The 24,284-nt window shown below is 38.4% G+C and overlaps 1 protein-coding gene across 1 annotated transcript in view; it reads right to left on the bottom strand.

Moving 5' to 3' along the window:
* Nucleotides 1-3,548: 3,548 nt before the first annotated feature.
* Nucleotides 3,549-24,284, bottom strand: part of ATM (ATM serine/threonine kinase) — a 117,934-nt gene continuing 97,198 nt past the window's right edge. The window contains exons 51-63 of the mRNA XM_074957569.1: nucleotides 23,481-23,594; nucleotides 22,807-22,965; nucleotides 21,181-21,319; nucleotides 20,123-20,205; nucleotides 19,538-19,678; nucleotides 17,972-18,088; nucleotides 15,703-15,852; nucleotides 14,914-15,079; nucleotides 12,341-12,427; nucleotides 12,123-12,237; nucleotides 8,579-8,642; nucleotides 7,542-7,678; nucleotides 3,549-7,418 (exon numbers count right to left, since the gene is read on the bottom strand). Coding sequence (XP_074813670.1) covers nucleotides 7,238-7,418; nucleotides 7,542-7,678; nucleotides 8,579-8,642; nucleotides 12,123-12,237; nucleotides 12,341-12,427; nucleotides 14,914-15,079; nucleotides 15,703-15,852; nucleotides 17,972-18,088; nucleotides 19,538-19,678; nucleotides 20,123-20,205; nucleotides 21,181-21,319; nucleotides 22,807-22,965; nucleotides 23,481-23,594 — 1,653 coding nt within the window. The 3' untranslated portion in view covers nucleotides 3,549-7,237. The remainder of the gene's footprint in view (nucleotides 7,419-7,541; nucleotides 7,679-8,578; nucleotides 8,643-12,122; nucleotides 12,238-12,340; nucleotides 12,428-14,913; nucleotides 15,080-15,702; nucleotides 15,853-17,971; nucleotides 18,089-19,537; nucleotides 19,679-20,122; nucleotides 20,206-21,180; nucleotides 21,320-22,806; nucleotides 22,966-23,480; nucleotides 23,595-24,284) is intronic.

Raw genomic sequence — 24,284 nt, 5'->3', positions numbered from 1 at the left:
TATTATAGTGATCTGTTCTTTCTATAGATTTTTTTTCAGCCTCTAAAATAAAGTGGATGCTTACAACTGATACTTATCACTTCCAGGACTTTAAAGCTTCAAAATGTTTTGAAAACACTTACGAGTCCATTAAGCCTCGCAGTACCCCTGTGAACTAGCCATGGATTACCCCCCCATTTTAGCAGTGAAGAGACTGAAGGTTAAGTGACTTGCCCAGTGCCGCCATCTTGCTTCTATTTGACATACACTGTTACAGTCAGAGTTCTAAAACCCAGCAGATCCTACACAGTACAATTGTGTCAATGCAATTTGCTGCTATCCTACTCAGGGTAAGATGAAGGCAGAGCAACTACTGAATAGTTATGTTTCAGAACAGGGCTGAATGGAAAATGTTAACATTGGTCTGAACCTACCTGAAAATGGGTGTGGGGGGGGCTCTTTTTTGTTTTGAACCAGAGCACCATCATTTCACGTTTGTTAGTAGCGGGGCTACAGTGCAAAAAACCTCTAAAACAAACTAATGGGAATTGGTCTGAGATGGCAGAACACATAACGGCCATATTGGGTCAGACCAAAGGTCCATCTAGCCCAGTATCCTGCCTTCCAACAGTGGCCAGTGCCAGGTACCCCAGAGGGAATGAACAGAACAGGTAATCATCAAGTGATCCATCCCCTGTCTCTCATTCCCAGCTTCTGGGAAACAGGCTAGGGACACCATCCCTTCCCATTCTGGCTAATACCCATTGATGGACCAATCCTCCATGAATTTATCTAGTTCTTTTTTGAATCCTGTCTTGGGATTCACAACATCCTCTGGCAAAGAGTTCCACAGGTTGACAGTGCATTGTGTGAAGAAATACTTAGTTTGTTTTAAACCTGCTGCCTATTAATTTCATTGGGTGACCCCAGGGTCTTGCGTTATGAGAAGGAATAAATAACACTTCCTTATTTACTTTCTGCACACCAGTCATGGTTTTCTAGATCTCAATCATATCCCTCCCTTAGTCTTCTCTTTTCCAAGCTGAAAAGTCCCAGTCTTATTAATCTCTCCTCATACGGATGCTATTCCATACCCCTAATAATTTTTGTTGCCGTTTTCTGAACCTTTTCCAATATCAATATATCTTTTTTGAGATGGGGCAACCACATCTGCACGCAGTATTCAACATATGGGTGCACCATGGATTTATGTAGAGGCAATATGATATTTTCTGTCTTCTTATCTATCCCTTTCTTAATGATTCCCAACACTGTTAGCTTTTTTGACTGCTGCTGCTGCACGATGAATGGATGTTTTCAGAGAACTATGCACAATGACTCGAAGATCTCTTTCTTCAGTGGTAACAGCTAATTTAGACCCCATCATTTTATATGTATAGTTGGGATTACATTTTCCAATATGAATTACTTTGCATTTGCCAACATGAATTTCATCTGCCATTTTGTTGCCCAGTCACCCAGTTTTGTGAGATCCTTTCATAGCTCTTCAGAGTCTGCCTGGGACTTAACAATCTTGAGTAGTTTTGTATCATCTGCAAATTTTGCCACCTCACTGTTTACCCCTTTTTCCAGATCATTTATGAATATGTTAAATAGGACTGTACAGACCCCTGGTGGACACCACTATCCACCATTCTGAAATTTGACCATTCCTACCCTTTGTTTCCTATCTTTTAACCAGTTACCAATCCATGATTACCTTCCCTCTTATCCCATGACAGCCACTTTGATTAAGAGCCTTGGGTGAGGGACCTTGTCAAAGGCTTTGTGAAAATCTAAGTACACTATATCCACTGGGGCTCCCCCTTGTCCACATGCTTGTTGATCCCTCAAAGAATTCTAGTACATTGGTGAGGCATGATATCCCTTTACAAAAACCACGTTGACTCTTCCCCAACAAATTATGTTCATCTATGTATCTGACAATTTACTTTCAACCAGTTTGCCCAGTACTGTGTTAAACATCGGGTCATAACTAACCTTTTTAGTGAAGACTGAAGCAAAATAGACGAACACCTCAGCCTTCTTGGTGTCATCTATTAATCCTTCTTCCCTGCTAAGTAAGGACCTACATTCTATTTTGTCTTTCTCTTGCTCCTAATGTATTTATAAAACCTCCTCTTATTGACTTTTGTGCCCCTTGATAGGTGTAACTCATTTTGTGCCTTAACCTTTCTGATTTTTTCCATCCATCCATACTTAACTATTCTTTTGTATTCATCCTGAAAAATCTGTTTCCACTTCCTGGAGAATTCCTTTTTGATTTCCAGACATTAAAGAACTCCGAATACAGCCATACTGGCTTCTTACTATTCTTCCTTTCTTTCCTTCTCATTGGGATAGTTTGCTGTTGTGCCTTTAATATGGTCTCCTTGAGATATTGCCAGTTCTCCTGAACTCCTCTTTCCCTTAGATTTTCTTCCTGTGGGACCTTACCTACCAACTCCTCACTGTTATTCAATATCAAGTCTAAAATTCTAGATTTTGCATTTTGTTGTATTGCTTTTTCAACAGATGTCTGGGTAGTTGAAGTGCCCCATTACTTCCAGGTCTTGTGTTTTAGATATTTGTTCTAGAAGTGCATCATTGGCTTCTTCCTCCTGAGTTCATGGTCTATAGCAGAACCCCTAGCTTGTTTGTAATATCAAAACAAAACAGTTTTGCTTAAATAACCTTTACAAAGAAGTTTACCAACAGGATTTTTTGTGGGGTGAGACTTCCCTTGTTATACCTTACATTATGGAATTTATTCCAAAACAACTGTGGGGGAAAACACACACAAAAAGCGGACCTTTTTCTTGGACTAACAGGTGAAACATTGAATAAACCAAAGATTGTTTTGGCAATAAAAACAACTTACAAAAAGAGTGTTTTGTAATTATGGGCTGTAATCTGTTTCAGGACTTTCTATAGCTACTATATATATAGTGAAGGGAGGGGTTGCAAACACTTTGGCAGACAGGATATGTGTGTGTGTGTGTGTACATATATATATATATATAGAGAGAGAGACAGACAGACAAACAGACACACACACACACCTGCACTCATGGGAAGACGATGTATTATCTAGACCATTTAACCTAAGCAGGACATATGGTATAACTCCTCTTATACATCAACTTCTGTAAATCAATTCCAAGTCATACTTGTGTGATAGAAGCGAGATATTTAACACACTCTTCTCTATGCATTCCTTCTCTACAGCAGCTCCCAATTTTTCCAGTCATGGTCTCACTCCCTTGCCCCACCCCCTCCCACTAAAATGATCAGTTTAGTTAATAGTGACATTTTAAATATCATCATTAGGTTTTGGTATCAACATTCAGTAGATCAGTGGAGCAAGGGGAGTTCATACCTTTCAAAGGCTTTGTTTCAGGTTGTCTGCAGACTCTACAAGACAACACTGCAGCAGCTTACACTAGGTTCAGACTTTGAACCGCAAAAGTAATAATAAAAAGAACATATACCTTCAACTTTTAACAGTCACGCAATTGAATTTCACTATGTTAACCCAACACCCATTGCTAACAATGATATCTTTATTGAAATTTTTTCACGGAAGCGTTATAGCTCTTGCAGGTACAGAAGATTAATATTCATACAGAAAAAACAATCAGTCATGCAGTACCACATGCAAATATAAAATACATTTTATGAATTCATAACTTCTCAGTTTTAAGCAAAAAGTTTTTTGTGGTGAAATCAGATGTCTATTCTAATGTGTATTCTTTAAGCCCAAAGTTCCATAGCAACATAACTCACTTCATAACTACTGGGAAATTAATGAGAAAGTGTGTGTTGTTGGTCATTAGAGATCATGAAAAGGTTCCAGTTCGATAGTTATGGAGACTGAAGTCTTCACTTTCCCCAAACAGCCGGGCTTCCCCACACTACCCTGCCAATTTAGCTCCACTGCTGTTCTGGAGAAATCTTCTCTAGTGGTAGAAATGGTAGGTTCAGTCTCCACAGCCTATTGAAATCTGTGGCCTCTTTGCTGAGATTTGAGGCGGGGCACTTGTCCAACAGAAACTGCGTAAACACCAATAATTCATTTTACATATGCAACAAAGTTGTCACTGGCTTTAAAAAAATATAAATCTAAATCTGTTATTTAAAAAAAACAACCCTTCCCTTCATATCATAGGCTCACAAAGGTCTAATATTTTCCTTAGAAACAGTCTATAAAAAATTCATCACATTTTTCAAGCATATAACAATTAACATACTCCAGGGAAATACTAGAATATAAAAAAATGCAATATAACATGGCTTCACATATTTTTACCTTACTAATATAGTAAATGCATATGGCTCTTCGATATTAATCTACCTTAGTTTCAATGCTACTGCACTTCAATTTCTGCCTAACCATTATTCAGAACAAAATGCCATTCACACTTCATGTATTTATTAAAGGTCTTTTCTGGGTCTCTCATATACATGTGGCTCAAAAATATACCGTTTAGAAGTCAAATACAATATTCACTTTTCCAGTTCTTACTTTTAAAAATAGAGAACTACTGCAACATACAAAAACCGAAAGAAAGCTCAGTGCTTAAATGGTCTCTGTTGAGTGGTGTGGCGTACTGTGGCTTGACACCGGTAACTTCACTGTAATTAGTTTAACAAGGTTAATGTAAATGCTAGTGTATCACACATTAACATCACCTAATTAGGTATTCCTCCACACAAGTAACATTGTCAATGTAAAATTAATACATGATCTTCCATTATAAATAACGAACGCATACATAATTTATATACATTTCTTTTGTACCATTAATGCAGCTTGGGCAATGAAAACAAATGGATTAATTTCATTTTCTGGTCCTCATGCACACTGAGTTCACACGTCACTATAGGGGAATGTTTAAATTTAAAACTCTCTCATCTCTGAAGCTAAAAATTAATGAACAGTTTATTCATATTAGATTAATGATTTATTTTAACACAAAACCTAAATTTTGGGCCTACCTAGTTGACAGTGTCCCTTTCCAGGGGGATTTCTCCATAACCGGTGCAGTCGGGATAGAGTTTACCCAAACACTTATGTGCTACATCTATACATATAACAGGAGCTAGAACCCTGGCCCAATTAAACGTGAGTCCCTTATAGTGATTTTGGTGTTTTTTAGAGGAATGGTGACAAAATTGCAGGTCGTAAAACCAATAGCCCAGATTTTAAAAAATAAGTGCCTAAAGTTAAGACTCCTATTTCTGTATTTAGGCCTCTAGATAAGTTACCTGACATTCTGACATGCTCAGCATCCAGCAGCTCCCACTAAAGTCACTCACTACATTTGAAAATCAGGTCACACTTATTTAGCAACCTAACTTTAGGCACCTATTTTTGAAAATCTTGGCCAAAGGCTTTTTGCTCAGTGTCCTACTGCTTGCCATCCCACAGTTGCATGGCAAGACCCTTCTCCTTTTCCTAGATGATATCATTAATACTTCAGTATAGTGGGGCACTTGTCCTATCAGACATGTTTAATTCTGAGGTGTAGCTACAAACTACTGTCCCCCTAAAGGAAGTCATTTTCACTCTTCCCTTACTCTGTAGAGTAGGAAACCCAGGATGCAATTTTAAGGTTGAATCCAAGACTGATGAGCGTCAGTATAAGTGTATGCACAGAGTTGTTGTAAATGTGTCGGTCCCAGGATATTAGAGAGACAAGGTGGGTGAGGTGGTACCTTTTATTGGACCCACTTCTGCTGATGAGAGAGACAAGCTTTCACACCATACAGCAGAGCTCTTCTTCAGGTCTGCAAAATGTATATTAGAAAGCTTGTCTCTCTCACCAACAGAAGTGGGTCCAATAAAAGATATTACCTCACCCACCATGTCTCTAACAGAAATGTGTGTCTGCAGCATCACCAAACTAAAAAAGACTTGTCTTAATTTCTACCAGAAGTCTGAAATAAAATGTGCGTAGAAAAAATAAATTTTAAAATTACAGTGAAATAGCAAAAATAAGGCAAACTAAAGTCAGCGAAATGCTAAATTATGCCAACACTCCATCATTAACTTACACTGCTATGAAAAAGGCAGAAAGTCCATATTAAGGATTTTGCTGAATTTTGTCAGACTTTATATCTTTTATTTGTACTTTTTAAAATAAAACAAAAAATGTTTCAGGAAGGATTTCAAAAGGCATAACATGGACACTATGGACGGAACAGATTTCCCTATTACACATGCTTATTGACTACCTTACCAAAGTAGGCAGTTTCATATATTACAAAGGGGCAAGCATTGAAATGTAACTAGTAAAACTGCACACACTCAATAAACAAGTTGTGCATTCAAAATATAACTTTAAAGCTTCCAAAACATATTTATGTCAGATATCAAAAGAGAGTTTGCTCTTGAACCGGACCCTGTATGTCAGGTTTCAGCTCAGGATCAGTCTACTTTAATAGGTGAGTTGGAGATAAAGTTAATGTTGTTACTTAAAATGCTAAAAATCATGGTTTATACAAGGAAAATGTCAAAACAATTTAAGCTACAGCAGCACAAAAAGCAGCACTATATTCTACTTGGCTCAAAGATCATTTATCTAGAAAATACTGTGCAATAATGTCCCATTTCCTCATCATCAGCTGTCTAATTAGGCTATAAAATACACAAGAACCTATCAGTTCACTGGATATGAAATTATTTTTAGCGCTAAACTTTTATATTTAACATTTCCCCTTTTGTAGTTTTGTCTAGTATCATTTCAACATCAGCTTTTGTTTCTTCTTCTTTTGTAACACATTTAAGTGACTTATTTGATGTCTTTTAGCTCACAAATATTCATTCAGTAGAGGTAATAATATAGTCTATAAATGTTACACAAATCAAGCTCTAGATGCTTAACTGATATCCAAGATTAGATGGATTTTTTAAAAAGGTTTTGCAAGAACATTGTACATGCCATCTCACTGCAAGCAAAAAGTATCTATTCCTGGAAGGTCACAAGATTTTCTTATGGTATAGGAACACCAGAATACTGCCCTTGGGGTTTTGTGTATGGTGAACACAGTTCTGGAGATCAACAATATAATCTGATAAAGATCATTTAAAAATTAAACACTTGTTTCAGGACTACTGCTTTATAATCTACACAGTTGATTCTGATATAATATTTCCATTAAGAAACATCAATATGAAATGCTGACCCAGCCACCCTTCCCCCAAAATCAAACAGGTTTCCTATTCACTCTTTAAAATCTATTGGATACTTCAAGATCATACCCAGGGCTTCCACCCTGGAAAGAGCCGACTGAGGTTTTTGGGATCCATAGCCTGCTGTATGAGAAGGTTCACCTGTCCTCCCACACTGAGCACTGTTCCCTCCTCTACACCTTTCAGCTTCTCCTGAAGCCTCATCAGGACACGTTCTGCAACTTTGTTAAAACTCTGGTCATCTCTGATAGCAAAATAAAAATGACAAATAATCAGATTATATATGGCGCCCCAATAGGATGAACAACTTTGGGTAAGAAGAGAAAAGTATAAAATCCAAGGCAAGAAATTAAGAAGCACCTCTTACCTGGCTTTTCTGTTACATTCCTGATCACTGGTATTGAGTGTGGAGTTGATGTCAGCCTCATCCTCTGGTCTCTGTTGCAAATACAATGCTTTCAAAGGATTCATGGTCCAGTCAAAGAGAGGATCATAGAGCAGCACCTACACAGGAAAGAATTATCTTTTTAAATTAAGTTTTGAACTACAACTAGTTCAATGCCCTAACAGGAAGACATAAATAAAACAGCTGAAGCCCATGCTAGACACATGGGTAAGAGCCTCTTATTTGGCACAATCCAGTAGAATCAGAATGTCTCAATTAAGCAGACATGGTCCAGAATCAAAACCCTGCACCTCTGACCATCCCCAGACATTGGAGAACTTCTGATCCAATCCAAATTTTGTTGCACTGGCCCATCTCTACAATTCAAAGGTCATTATTTTTAATTATTAAATATTGTTATTGGTTTTCAGTACACAATCTTATGCTCCTTTTTAAATTCCTTTTTAATTTTCAAATTATTAAGAAGCTTGTGTAGCAAAACACCATTGTTTCTCTTATTTTGTTGAGTGTTTGGTTGTGTGTTAGCATTGTTTTATGGGTGTGCCTTGATTATTACGTTCTTTAAAAGTAACATCATGTTGCCAGGGCAAAATACCCAAACTGATATTTTCTATTACACTTCATGAAATCACCACCTTTTGTCTACTGAAAGTACTGTATAAAAAGGATTTAATTCCCATGGCACTGGTCCTGGTAGGAATGCTATAGTTCTCTCTGACTGGAAGTTTCTGGATACTGAACAACAGGCAATTTGTTTTAACAATTTATGTGCCTGAAATGGTTACCACAGTAATGGGAGTTGGTGACGGTTTAGAAAAAGCTACATGCACGAGTAATTCTGGAAAATGCAATGGAACTACAACGTGAAAAAGCTTGTTACAAATATTCATTTGTAGCTGATAGTAAGAGTCATAAAACATTCCAGTCTGCATATATGAAGGGAGGGAATTAAAAGTTTTCTTTCAGTTTTCCATCAGGAAGCATGAAGAAACATTTACCTCCACAATAGTCAGCAAAGCTTCTTGGGAATTTCTCATAACAGTCATAGTCTTCTCACAGCATCTACAAAAAAAATTTTTTTTTAAATCACATTTTTGGATCTTCTCCCATTTTAGTAAAACCAAAGAGTATTTTTCTATCGTTTAAACAACTGGTATTCATACCCTTCTCAGAGATTATTTTACCACAAGATTATCCTCATTGAAGCTTCCATTTTAGAAAATGACTGAGGAATTTCTGACCTGATAATTTTCTGTTAGCATCTTCTCTCTCCATTCTTCACTAATGGGCTAATGTCCCACACCTGTGAATTTGTAGGGGGCCCAATGTTGTTGCTGGAGGCTTCAAGACTAGCCATGAACTTCAGCTCAGGCCACCAGACGAGTTCTTCCTAAACTGTAGTAACACTCCAGCAGCCGATTATTAGCGACAACTTGACAAAAACCTGATATATTAATTAACCTTAACACAATTATATGTCTAAGTGTCCTATTAGAGAAAAAAATCAATTTGTAGTCCAGTCACTTACCAAACTGCCAGGGAGGGTTGAATGAGGAGAGAAACTGCTAACAGTAAGACTATTACCAGGTAAGAAATTTCTCATTCTGTTGCACATCTCCTCATTCATCACTAATGGGAAGTAGCGAGCAGCGAACCACAGAAGTAGGGAGGAAAAGAGAACAGATTTTTAATTATTATAGTAAAATAATAGGCAAGAATGGCTGTTCCCCCATATAAAGAAAGCAATATAAACTAAGACATTATCTGGGAAACAACCCAGTCGGCATCATCATCATCATGTTCCCATTACGCCTCTGATGTTTAGGGCAGCGATGAAGCTCCTCCACTCTCGTGTGTTTCTGGCAAGGCTTTCAATGGTTCCCCAGCAGTGTTCCAAGTTTTTTCAGCTCAGCTTCCACAGCTCTTCACCATGTTGTTTTTGAGCAGTCTCATTTTCGCTTGCATTCAGGTGTCCATCTTAATGCTATTCTGGTGATGGAACCGGTTTCCATCTGAAGCACATGGCGAATCTGTCTCCAGCGCCTCCTGGTAATGATGGTGCTCATAGCTTCTTGGCTGCACTGTGTGGATAAGTCTTGGTCTGAGATTGTTCTGAGCCAAAAGATATGGAGGATTTTTCTGAGGTTGTATGGAATGAAGACAGTTTCAACATGTCAAAAGCCGAACCAGCCCAGTACTATCTTCTTATTAAAGGATGCCTCTGTAGGGGAATGGACACTTAACTTTGCAAGTCTTCCTTTGATGAGGCTCATACACTTTTCCCCCATTGCTCCTAGATGCCTACATATTGACTGGTCATTGTCATAGACAGTTTACTGGACTCAAATTGTTGGTCTGATCCTACGTGGCCATGTCTGTGGTTTTCGTTCAGACACACCACTGACAGAGCTGTCAAAGTGAACTACAAGGATGTGTATGCTGAGATTTTGGAAATTTGTTTTCCAGGTATGTGCTCCCCCCCCCCCCCCCCAAATGAATCTTGATTCCACTGTGATGAAAGGGTCCAGAGTGAAAACCGGCTCAGCTGTCTGTATGTTGTTTGTATTCAGCTGCCCACAAAGGGACATTCAGATGTGATCTGAGAATGACACATAATTTTGCACTGCACTGCATCAGGTGTGTGGTTCCATGTCCTCAAAAGGAATTTCTACAAGTGCATCCACTCAAGGGATGAAGCCAAGGCATGGCACAGCAATCCCAGCCACTAGAGATAACCGGCTATGGATGAGTCCTGCCAGGACAATAAAGTTTTGGATCTCTGGAACTTTTTACAATGGTGATAAAGTTATGGCCAGAGCCATGTCTGTTTTGACCCTGGGTGAGCAATTCTCTGCATTGGCTTCAAAAGCTGTTCTTCATTTGAACAGGGGATATAAATCCTTTGGAGGCGTGTCCAGTTTGAACTAGCCTGTTCCTCTGGTCACTAATTGGTCATGTTACCTATTGCATGGGTATTGGTATGTAACTTGCGACCTGAGCCTTGCTGTGACTCTGGGTGCTGAGGAACACCCAATGTTCCTAGGGAGTCACCCATCCAAGTACTAATCAGCATGAGCCTGTTTACCTTCTGAGAGCAGACTGTCCTGAAGAAAATCCAGAATAGCTGGGTATCAGGGTTCTTGGGGTTTTTGTTTTCCCTTGATACCACAAGATAAACTTTATCCAGATTCAGGTTAGATCTTTCGTGTTCAAGCTTCTTGAAGAAGAGTAAATTCCCTGTCACTTTGGAGAACAGTGCAAGCCTGATTAATAGTTCTGTCCTAACAGCCAAGCTGTCAAGTGTAAATGGGCTGAATGGGGGATAGGACCTTGGTAAAGGATGTCTGGTCTCATTTCTAGATGCAGTGGAGGGAGGGGTTTCTAACATTATGTCTATTAGGTCAAAAACCATGTTCTCCTTGGCTAGTGCGCAGCTAGATCTATCACAAGAAAACAAATCAAAATTGAAGTTATACAGAAGACTCTCAACACCAGTCTTACAAACGACCAGTTTTATATGAGCAAGTTGACATGCCTTCATATTGATGCCTTCAAAGCATTGGAAATGCCTTTGCAGTGGTTTGAAGGCAAGAAGAAAGCGATGCAGAGCATCATAATGCAACTTATGCTACGTATGTACAGTGATTTTGAGGTGTTCTATTTTTATGAACTACTCACTGTAGGCCGCACTAACAGCATAGGGTACGTAGAGAGAGTGCGGCCTAAGGGTGAACTTTGCGGATCTGCACATGTGCAGAAGGGACTCCTGGCCAGAGAAGTGCGGGTCTCCAGGACCTGTTATGGTTGTTACTGCCTAGCACCAGTTTTTTATCTTACCAAGCAACAGTTTCTGATTTCGTAACCTGTTTTTCTGTACTGATTGGTCAACTGATAATACATATATATATTGTACATTATTATCAGTTCTTTGGCAAGCAATCTGGCTAAGGGTGTGTGTGTGTTTGCCCTACCGTGATTCTGCCTGACCAACAGAGCTCCAGTGCTTATGGTTTTACTTTCTTCTTTTAATAAAGTTTATTATTTAAACTACTCACTGAGGACTCCAGAATTTGGATATCGGACCAGGCAGGTAGCAGGAGGAACCCACAAAGGGGTACTAGTGCCACAAAAGGGAAAGGCCTAGCAGAGTGTGCCCCAACACTCAATCCCCAGGAAAATAAGGGGTCTACCGTAAAACAAAATGGTCAAGAGAAACTGCACCATCAACGTGTTCCATTGCCAAAGGGAGAAAATCTAGTGGCCTGCACTGATGGGAGTCTCCAGCAACAACAACTGACCACCTCTGAACTCCATCAATGGGCAGCCTTAACCCATCAGTGATAAATGAGGAGAGAAGCTGTGCAACTGAAGGACAATATTAAAGATTCCATAATTGATTGTTAATGGTACTAATTCAGATTTGGTTACTCTCCATAGGAAGTTAAGTGTTCTCTCAACACTCTCTACTATATTACATACTATAAACAATCATAATTTAGGGGACCTTCTGCTGCCCTCTTACACCTAAGAAGCATCACTTACCTTCTAAAGACTCCCTCCACGCCAGTGATGCCCATCCCATCCACAATGTCTCTGGTTAACCTAAAGGGAACAGTTTCTGGTGTGGGAAGGATTTTGCCCTGTTCAAAAGCAACCCCTGAAGTAAGAGATATAGTGAAATGTTACAAAAATGTTTAGGAAAAGAAAATTGAAAGCTTTTTTTTTTTTTTTTTTTTTTTTTTTTACACTTTTCCTCTTACCTAGATCTATGTGCACCAATTCTGCAGTTTGCTCATCTATCAGGATATTCTGTACATGTCTATCTCCAAGCCCAAGTATGTAACCAACTGAAAAGAGATTATCTCAAAATGAAACAATTTTAAATTTTAGTGTACGTGATTGCTCCTTAGTGTACATGATTACGCCCACACATTCACCTTTGTAAAAATGTTGAAAATTCTAATAGAACATATTCATAGAATAAGCTTGATTTATGTAAACAAGTTAAAAAGAGAAAAATAATACATACAGTTCTATATGTATACATGTAGCTCCAGTATAGAATACCAAATGTCATGCAATACGTTTGCAAACGAAGAGATGGAATTAGATAAAATAGGTGAAAGTGTCTGCTGATGTAAATGCGCACAGCTCTATTTCAGAGGAATTCTTCCCATTTGCATCAGCAGACAATTTAGCCCTATGACTTCATAAAACCGGTCCAAGTAAGAAAGTAGATTCATGGTAAAATAAAGAACAAGTCAAAAACATTTAATATGCAGTAGAACTCTCACATCTGGATTTTGCTAATCTATAAATTTTATAAATACATACAAAAGAAGCAATCTTTCCTCACTTTTCAGCAAAACGATTTGATAGGAGATGCCGTAGTGAGTAACTACTAGCAAAGTTTCATATTTTTACAAAACAGAGTATTTCATAAATTCATTCTGGCATATAATAAATAACAACTACAATTGTCAAAATAAATGTACAACATGCATTTTGTGATGCATTATCTTTTTCTTATTAGCTGACAACGAACCCACTAATTTGTTAAATTCAGTCATTCACAAATAAGTCTCCGGGTTATATGTCAATCAGTAGATTCTATTGTACTTTATATAACATATTGAATTCAAAGTATGGACATCATCTTTGTGTGTGAAAAAGTATGAAAGACTGGTTCTGTATAGGGCTGTGTACACCACTTAAGCTGCATGTTGAGGTCTTAAACATGTCATTGGGCTGTGTGCAGGTCTACTGCACAGGAATTTACCCTAAGAGAAGGCATACATGCTAGCCATCACCTTCAACCCCCAACTAAAACCTCTCCAATGCATCATAAAGAATCTACAACCTATTCTGAAGGACGACCCACCACTCTCACAGATCGTGGGAGACAGGCCAGTCCTTACTTACAGACAGCCCCCCAATCTGAAACAAATACTCACCAGCAACCACACACCACACAACAAAAATGCTAACCAAGGAACCTATCCTTGCAACAAAGCCCCTTGCCAACTGTGTCCACATATCTATTCAGGGGACACCATTATAGGGCCTAATCACATAAGCCACGCTATCAGAGGCTTGTTCACCTGCGCATCTACCAATGTGATATATGCCATCATGTGCCAGCAATGCCCCTCTGCCATGTATGTTGGCCAAACTGGACAGTCTCTACGTAAAAGAATAAATGGACACAAATCAGACGTCAAGAATTATAACATTCAAAAACCAGTCGGAGAACACTTCAATCTCTCTGGTCACTCGATTACAGACCTAAAAGTGGCAATTCTTCAACAAAAAAACTTCAAAAACAGACTCCAACGAGAGACTGCTGAATTGGAATTAATTTGCAAACTGGACACCATTAAATTAGGCTTGAATAAAGACTGGGAGTGGATGTGTCATTACACAAAGTAAAACTATTTCTCCATGTTTATTTCCACCCCCCCCCCCACTGTTCCTCACATGTTCTTGTCAACTGCTAGAAATGGCCCACCTTGATTATCACTACAAAAGGTTTTTTTTTTCTCTCCTGCTGGCAATAGCTCACCTTATCTGATCACTCTCGTTACAATGTGTATGGTAACACCCATTGTTTCATGTTCTCTGTGTATATAAATTCTCCCCACTGTATTTTCCACTGCATGCATCCGATGAAGTGAGCTGTAGCTCACGAAAGCTCATGCGCAAATAAATTTATTAGTCTCTAAGGTGCCACAAGTACTCCTTTTCTTTTTGCAGATACAGACTAACACGGCTGCTACTCTGAAACATGCTCAGTATGTTCATCTTATATTAAATAGGGATTCTTGCCATGTTGTTTAGACCGAAGATAGAGCCTACTTTAACACTATTGGATGTCTTCCAGAACCTAAATATTTATTTTAACTCCAGAACTCAATTATCCAGGAGTTAAGAAAAAAAATCAATTTTATGGAACCTTATTAAAAACCCACTTTTTGCATTTCCCTGTTAACTGCAGCAGCCGTTAGGTAATTGAGTGTTTGACTGAAAATATATTTTAAATCTTCTAGGACTTAAAAAAACCTTATAAAAAGCAAAACAGCAATGTTTGATACGGTCTTTCTAGTGAGAGGAATGGAATCAGTGTTTCAATAAACTGGGTGCTGGAAGGCATTATTTAAAAAAAAACAAAACACCTGTTTTTGTTATTCTTTATTTCCCACCCAATATGTCTTAGCTTAATTGCTGTTACCGTAAAATGTTCTAATCTCCTTGTTTATAGTTATGCTAGTTTATACCAACATGAGGTTTGAAAATATATTCTCTTGAAAAGAATGATAGCAGTTGCTTTACATACCGATAGATGATGTAGCTACACTGCGAGTATATGCCAATCGTTTCTCAAACCAAACAGCTGGGTCCAGGAATTTTTCCATGCAGAAATAGCGAAACACAGGTTGAAAATTCTGGCAAACGTCCATAAAGATGTTGTATTTCTCTTCAGAATGCTGTTTTTGTGCATCCTTTAAACAAACCACAAATAAATTAGACATGTTTTCACTCATTAACTAGTTTGGATGGAGCCTACTTCAATCTTTGGAAAGAAATACACAACGTTCTACTCCCATATCAAATGCTCTCTCTCTAACACAGATACACAATCTTGTAGCTGTGATAAAACTTCTTTGTATTCATGTTAATAATTAAATTATTTTCTAGTTTTCATAAACTACTGTGTTCTCTCATTATGATGAGAAACACTGACAAATGTAAATTAATTCTGCAAAATATGGCATGCCCTGTTCGGCTTCCACAAAGGGTCCATTTTGAACTTCAACTGAGCTTTGATAATGGAAGGGATCATCACATGATACTATTGGAGATCCAGTATAGTTTGTTCCTTCTCATGCCAAGTTTTTACTTTATAATTTAGACTTTTAGTAATTAACCTCAGGTTATTGTCATATAAACCTGGAGACCTAGTTAAGTAGTTCTATTTCATTGCCTATATTCTCCGTTTCTAATATTGTGCTTATAACAGAAATGTATTCATTAACACAATACTTTATTTTTTTTAAAAGGTCAAAACTCTAAAGAATCTCTGCACAACACTAAATGAGCAAGATTTTTTGCTATTGTGACTCACCATCATAGTCTTTTGGCAGTGAATACTGCTGTAGTCTTTTGGCCTGTATCTCCTGTGAGCGCCCTCTTCAGGATTCACAAGGAATTCACCGATGGGAGCTGTCCCTGAGCACCACTCCAGGACACCACTTCTCTGAGAAAGGGGGACCACCTGGGAAAAGAATACCAACACCACAAACATAACATGTATCTCTTAAAAAGGCATGTATATTGGAGTAGACTGTACAACTGAGTTCAACATACCTTGTTATGACCCAGCGTACTTGGGGCAGCCCTCACTGAAAATGCCAAGGTCAGGACAGGCTGCAAAAGGGAGAGCCGATACTCCCAAGACTGGTGGGTAACACTGAAGTTAAACTCCTCAACCAGTCACAAACTGTGCTTCTGATTCCCCACATTGGTTATCAAGAAGCAAAAAATAAATCACATAGCCTCCTTTATTGCATCCCAATTCTCTGTTTCCCAATCAGCACTTAGTGCTCACCTAGGTCCAGTACAGTGAGAAGTTATTTTAAAAAACCTCTGCTCATATAGACAAAATGTTCTTCTGACCCCAAAGGGTCAGCCACATCACCAAGTCAGTATAGGTTTGGATCTTACACAAAATACCACGCTGACAGCCAGTCCTTTAGTGTCTAAAACTAAAGGTTTATAATAAAGAAAAAAGAAAGAACAAGAGAAATGTTAAATGGTAAAACAGTCACATACATAAAAAGAGGTAAGAAGCAGGACTGAAGACAAAACGGAGAAGATGCAGCTGCCTTTTTTCGTCTTTTGCCATGCGGCTTTGTTTCAAACACAAGCTTGTGCCATACAGCATCACACTTGTTTTTATACAGCTTTTTCTAAGCACAACTGGAAGACCTCATTTTAGCAAAAGAAACTGCTAGGGAACCACTTACAGCTATTACTAATACTTCAATACAACATAATTACCCTGCTGAGTTCCATGTTTGGTCAGGTAGTAAAATGATGCAATGATTACTAATAGTTCAACACAAACTTCATAGGATTATTACAAGCAATTGCTCGGATTAAGATATCATGTAACAATTGCAATGAGCATATGTGAAATTGGAGATACTAGATGACCACAGTAGTACCTTCTGACCTATCAGCCAGTTTTTAAACCATTATCAAATCTCACAAATTTAGTCTGTTCACTAGTACCTGGCAATAGATGTCCATATCACAATTGGCTCTAACTGCCCCCTCCTTGTTGGTAGCCTTAGCAGACTGAATTGGTAAGGAGACTAAACAATCCTCTGGCTATTGAGTGGTGGGTATCTCTTTTAGTTTTGATTCCTTCCTACTCCTTTGTTTTTTGTACATCTTCTGTCTTCTTGTCCTTGTTGTTTATTACTGATGGATTATGAAAGACTCGAAATCTCATAGTAAAGAGGGGGTTTGTGTTTTCATGATGATATTTTCCATTTATACATTTAAAAACCTTATTAACACTTTTCCTTCCTCCCTGTCCTCCTTCATTTTGCATGTTTACAAAATATACCAAGTTTGTTTGAAGACTATTTAAGCAAGACAGAGTGAAATCCACCTATGAGTTCTTGAAAGTATTATAGGATACATAAATAATTAGGATAAATCACTTCACAGACTGAAACACACAGTTCCAATTTGTCAAAGACAAAGCTCATTCAACCTCCATTTAAAAAAATTATCAGCTCATTGTAACTCTTTTTATAATAGTTTTGTACACACCATACACATAAAAGGGAAGAAAAAGGGGAAAAGCTTATGTCCAAACTAATTTTCTATATCCAGAAATATTAAATTCATTCTTTGTCTCATCAAATACAGTTCTGACTTTCAGATCCTGCATTTGCAGATTTAGGATTGGGCTTCTGGACTCAGTTGAACTTGTAAGGGATTCTACAAGACTGAAATTAAAGAGAAATCTTAAATGATCTTGTGTGCTGAAGCCTAATGGTCAGCAGCTTACAACTGAGTGGCAGTACATGGCTTTCTCATTTTACTGTTCCAAGTCTGTACAAAGAAAGCTTCCAAGAGTATTTAAATAGACATCAGGGCACCAAATAATTTTTCTGTGGACTTTTATCATCTGTGGAAAATTAAATGGTAGCCTTTGTTTTATCTGAACTCTTCCCCACCTGAGGACATATTAATTTCTTGACAACATACAGTACTTTTAGCTAGCTTTTGGGTTATAGAGATAAAAGAAGAGAGTAAAATTGTCACACTACGCAAGTGCCATTTATCACAACTCTGCTGCAGTAGCAGCTGGAGGCTACCTTATATCTTCGGATGGTGAGTTTTCTTTTTCTGGTTTCAGTGTTTTGCTGGAGCAGTGTATTGCACATCTGGAAAACCTGCTGCATGACAGCATCCTGTCTCAGGTCATCCCGGCCCTTTAGAAGAAATACAAAAAGCAATTAAAGGACAATACTTCTAACATCCAACTTCCTCTTTATTGCAATAAAGGTGCTCTTAGAAGAGCAACAGCCTCCATAAAACATAAAAATTAAATGTTCTCCTATCCACCCAAGTCAAGCTATGCAAATGTAATTAATACTTGGTTTTGTAGTACACTTCAGAAGCTTGAAAATAAAGTTGATCTACCAGTTTTTATTCCTTCTTCCCATGTCAAACATTTTCTTTTTGATTTTTAGGGTTTCCAAAACCTATGTAACTTACTTACGTTAGCATGCTTTTAAAGATCTCATTTTATTCAACGTTACACCCTATCCCATAATTAGCCATGAGGACTGCAGAGTGCAGCTTTTCCAGGGGTCTCAGAGTACAACAACTGCAACACAGTCCTAGTTACCACTGCCAGAGATCTGTAAAACCTCCATTTCCCAAGAGTAGTGCTATATCACTGTGCAATCAGACGGGCTAGAAATGAAGCTGGTTGAACTAATGCAGTCACTATTTTTAAAGCCACTTGGGAATGTATAAATGGAGTTAGAGACCATTAATCAAATCAATCCATTCTAAAGTAACTTTTCTAGACTCTTCTATATATGTTTGAAATTTCAAAGTCTCTGCTTTTAAATTCTCTCCAACTAGTAATCCTTTTGTTTCTAAGAAAAACAAGACTAAGCACTTAGAATAAAGAGGGCTGGACTAGATGATCTCCTGAGGTCTCTTCCAACTCTAACCTTCTACGATTCTATCCACAGAATTCTATACCAACAAGCATGAACTTCTGAGCACATCTTTGCTTAGCAGTGTGAAAATAAAGTGCTTTATTTCAATACACACTCCAGCCACTAGAAGGAACATAAATAGTCACACACTTCAGCAGGTCTCATATTCTATCCAGTACTGGGCAATAGTACATGTCCATATTGTAGGAGGACGGATATATAGAAATTAGTATATTCTATAGATACTTAGTGATTTCCTTTTCAAAATACTTGTACAAACACACACACTCAAAACAACCCGTACTGGGGAAACAGAGATCTTAAGTGATGCACCCAAGCACATAGGAGGAGTCTGCTAGAGAGCTGGGATGAGAACTTAAAGAGCTTCAGGCTTTCATTCCTGTACTCAGATCACAACTTTCTCCATAGCCCTGATTTTTAAAGGTATTTGGGCATTGCAATGCCTAACTGACCTAGGAGCCTAACTCTCATTTTCAAAAGGTGACATAGGCAAGTCTCATTGAAGTCAGTGGGACTTAGGCTCCTAAATGCTTATGTCACTTTTGAAAATGAGTGAGGCTCCTAAGTCAGTTAGGCATTGAAACATTTAGCAACGCAACACTTAATACTTTTAAAAATTTGGCTCCATGTCTATGATTTGTAGAAACAGGACACTGCCTTCTGGCAACTACATCATATACAGCTCACCTTGACAAGTTGCCTCCTCTCTTTTCCATCTGATCCTATACAATCTATTATTTTAGGCAGATTCAGGCCTCCTGCTAAGCGAAACTCTGGCTTGAATGACCTTATTGTCACCAAATTTTCATATTTTCCAGTAGGGTCCACCTGAAATTATAATTAAAAATTACTATAAAATATCAGATTCATTACACTGAGGAAAACTGTTTCATTATCTATAGACCTGAAGCTTTACAAACTTCATTAGCAGCCTTTAAACAATGCAAGATTGTTACTATAGGATATCTGTAGTCTCCCAAGGTCAAGTAGTTTATTAATCATACTAGCACTAAAAATAAGCATATAAAAACCTAATGAAACAATATCTGTATTAAGAGATGAATATACAGTATCACAAATATATACCAAAATCTATTGAAAAATATACAAATATGTAAACGTGTACTCATAAGCACATACATAAACGCAACAAAGGTGAGGAAAGAGGGCATTTAAAGCAAAGAAAAAAAAAGCAAAGGACCATACACCTTGACTTCCATTGAGAAGAAATGGATGCATATTAAATTGTAAATATATCTCAACTTTATTCACCTTAATTTCCATGGTGGGAACAACAACATCCTCCAAGTTCTTTAGTTTAGTAATAGGCTGGCCAGCAGGAATACTTATGCCTTCTGCAGTGAAAATCAATGCATTATTTTAAATCAAGAAGTGCAGTTCACACTTATCAGTTTACCATTGTTTTCCCCCAAAAGGTTGCTCAGTCTGGGTCCTGAACCCAATATCTGAGTGAGGGAAAGGGCAGCTACTCTCATAAGCAGTCCTTGGGCCCTTTCATCTAAGGAGCCAGACTGAGGTAATGAAAACACTTCCCTCACAGTCAGGAGCAATGGAAGCTCCCTGAAAGTAGGGGGCCACCAGTGGCCGAACCATGGCCCCACCCCCCAAGCCGCCACCCTCACGCTGCCCCTTCTCTGCAAGCCCATGTGCTCATGCCGCCTCACCCACCTGACGCCCCATCCTGCCCCTTCCCCCCGAGTCTCTGCCCCCCGCGCTGCCCCTTCCCCGAGACCCCGCCCTCGTGCCGCCACTCCCCCCCAGACCTCATCCCCGCTCCACCCCTCCTCACAACACTCCGGCCTCCGCTCGTTCCTCTCTCCCCCTCCCTTGTTGCTCGCCCCTACGGCCAGTAAAAAGGGATGGGGTCATGACCCCCAGGCCTCCCCTGTTCCAGTGCCCTTGCTCCCAGTAGCACTAGGAATTCTCTGCAGGTCTCATATCCAAGAACCACTCCAGCTGAACCTCACAGTGCCAGTTGTTTCATGAGACTTCTAAACCAGAGTAGGTCTTATATTTAATATAATTAGGACATAGTAGCAGTACAGCAGCCCATCTGCATTTTGGTAATAATACTTAATATTTAAATAGCATCTTTCATCCAAGGATCTCAAGAAAACAATAGTTAACTGACCTATCCCCACCTTATGCAGTGTCATGCCTATTTTACAGCTGGGGGAACTGAAGGCTAGAGAGACTCAGTGACCGCCCCAAGATAAGGCAATGGTAGAGCTGGGAGTAAAGCTTAGTAATTGTAACTCTAAATACATTGCCTAACTACTGACCAAGAAGCCCTCTTTTCAAATACTTACTTCTTTGAGATTTCCATGGAGTGGCATCCAGATTTGCTAATGTGATGTATGCATCACAAAGTGCCTCTACACCTCTAACCATCTGAGGTCTCCTACTTTTTATGATGTTAATTATCTTGCTGGCAGCCTCCATTCGATCCTACAGAACAAAAACAAACAAACAAACAAAAACCCAAACATGATGAAGTGAGCTGTAGCTCACGAAAGCTTATGCTCAAATACATTTGTTAGACTCTAGGTGCCACAAGTACTCCTTTTCTTTTTGTGGATACAGACTAACACGGCTGCTACTCTGAAACCTGACATTTTGCAAGTTACTTCTTGTCAGGTCAAAGTCACACAGTATATTGCCATCAAGTAGAACTGAAGCTATCCTGTGAAAAACAGAGGAAACACAGGTACTGAATACCCTCTGCAATACAAACCTGGATTCATATAAATGCTAATTCAGTGTTTTCCAACCTGGGGTGGGAAGAACAGTGAACTATTTGTGGGAGTGGGTATGTCCAAACAATGTGGAGAAGGAGTGAGGCTGCGAAAGCTGCAGGACACCAGATCCACTCTCCATCCTCCTGCAAACATGGGGCAAATAAAGGGGTTGTTGGCTCTTGGAAATCCACCCACCATCCCCTTTCCTGCTTCTGCTATTGTCCCTAATGTAGCTGGCTGGGGGAGCAGCTCACATGTACGAGGCTGAAGGCTCAAGCGGCTTGCCCGTCCAAGCTTCCCTTCTCTGCTTCCAACTTTGTGGCACTTTGCTCAACTTATCACACCACCAATGGGAGCCCCAAACCACAGCTACACGTAGACTACTGACGAGTTGGGGAAAGGGATCAGAACTATCAGAGAAGAGGAGAAAAGCCAGCGACAAATATGGAAAAAAGATAAGGAAACCCTCCCAGAAAAGACAATGGGAAATGGACAGAAAAAAGGAGAGAAGCCAGAAACTATGAGAGGACAACAGGGTGAGGGGACAAAGAAAGTGCCCAAAGAGCACCACAGAGGGGCTCCAATAATGAAAGGCTGGGAAAATCATCATAATCATAGCAATGATAATCATCAACCAAAACAATAATAATGCTAACTTAAAAAAGAAGCCATGATATAATGTTACAAGTCATTACGGTTTATAGTACTAACATTACTCTTTTTCTCTGGGAAAGAAATAAAGATATTAGAACCATGTTCACAAACCCAAATACTTTTATCTTACAGATTTACATTAAACACTCACTTAACATTAAAACAGAAAAAACTTTGGTCATTATCGACTTCTCGCTTATAAACCCACAAGCTCTTGATGCAGCTAAAATGTCTTTACAATATCTCACAGGGTGAAAAATCCAAAAAAAAATTTCCTTTATGATACTCTTGTAATAGCTGATTTGAATAACAACTGTCAAGGCTGGTAGGTCCCCAATGTCCATAATTACAAGTTTTGATTTTAAAAATCAATATTTAATTTTTCCCCATTCTTCCTCATCCCACCAAAAAAATCAAGTAAATGAAACTCTGCGCTATAACATCCTTTTAAAGTAAATTAACTTTCTGACATTATGATACTAAATGTGATTCATAACCCAGAACTATGTGATTCATAAACAAAATTCAGTTTGATTTGAGTACCATATCTAGCTGGGAGATTTCTTTCGGTACATTTTTTGTTAGTCTGTTTCTTCTTGTTGCCTCTGATTTTGCCAAGAGTTCATCCTTGTTGGCATTTGCCAAAGCCAATACTATAAACAAAGTATGATGTGGATGATCCAACGAAATTCTAGATATTAGCTGTCAAGAAATATAACAAGAGTCAGTTATTAAAGATATTATAAAAATTAAAATGAATTACAAATCAGAGCAGTAATCTTAGTAAACTAAGATTTTAAACTAAGAAGCAAATGTTCAATAAAACACTATTCAATTCTTTCATATTATAATCAGCATAGAAAGGACTGAACTTTTTTTTACCTTTCATGGTCCTTTACAGAAAAAAATAAAGTAACACCTTAGTTAAGTCTGTATTTTGATGTCTGTACTATATAAAGTATGTTTTTAATACAATGGTCTGATTATTCTAAGAAGACTCCTAAATCAGTGGAGAGAATTGGCAGAACAAAAACCAAGTTTTACATTTCAAGTTTGCTACATCTCATTCTGTAATGGAATAGTTTAGGCTACATGACTCAGTCAAGATAGAATTGTGCTAAAGAAGATGCATGTTCTCTTTAGGAGTTTTAACATAAGTAAGATGCATCTCTGTACCATTAATCTAATCACAATACTTATGATTTAGTATTAATTACATTATTTAAAACTTCATGAAATCCCAGACAGCCCATGATCTTGGTTCCCATTCGAGCAGCCAGCTGGTACATCAGAGGCAAAAACTTGTATGACGGAATCTTCTCTGCATCTGTCTGTTGAAAAATAAATCAGATGTAACGCAACAATGCACATAAAAGAGATCACAAACACAAATCAGTAGATAAGCACCAGTGGGTTTGTACTGACATTTTAAAAACATTTTAAAAATATTTATTGGCTGCCCTAGTGGCAGCATGCTGCACACCACTCCCTCCTCACTAGTCGCTCGCGGGGTGCCACAGGTCCCACTACTTGCAGCTTGATCAGTATGCAGCAGCACAATTGCTCCTGGGTTTGAGCTATCAGGATCATACTCAGCCAGCTTTGCTATTAAGTAGCAAATTCAGTTCAAAGTAGCCTTACTGGTTTATAAAACGCTGAGTGGGACTGACCCTGATTATATGAAAGACCTCTTCATTCAGTCACTGCCTGATGGCTTTTTATTAATATTATTAAAAGTGTTGTTATTGTTATTTTATTACAGCAGTGCTTGGATGCCTCAATTAAGATTGAGGCCCCACTGTTCTGGGTACTATAAAAACGGATGGTAAGACAGTCCCCAACTGGGAAAGCTTACAATATAATTTAAAACAAGAAACAACGTAAGTGTATTAAAAAACATATAAAGGAAAGAAGGGAGGACAAGGATGCCTGTAAAAGGAACACATGATTACATAGACTTATTCAATTGTTCCAAGTAATTCTAGTTTTTAAAAATTAATTATAAGACAGAGAAAAGAAAT

Source organism: Natator depressus, chromosome 1 (genome assembly GCF_965152275.1).
Source record: "Natator depressus isolate rNatDep1 chromosome 1, rNatDep2.hap1, whole genome shotgun sequence".
Classification (NCBI taxonomy): domain Eukaryota; kingdom Metazoa; phylum Chordata; order Testudines; family Cheloniidae; genus Natator; species Natator depressus.
The sequence above is the reverse complement of the archived record's forward strand: the minus strand, read 5'-3'. Positions and strand labels throughout refer to the sequence as shown.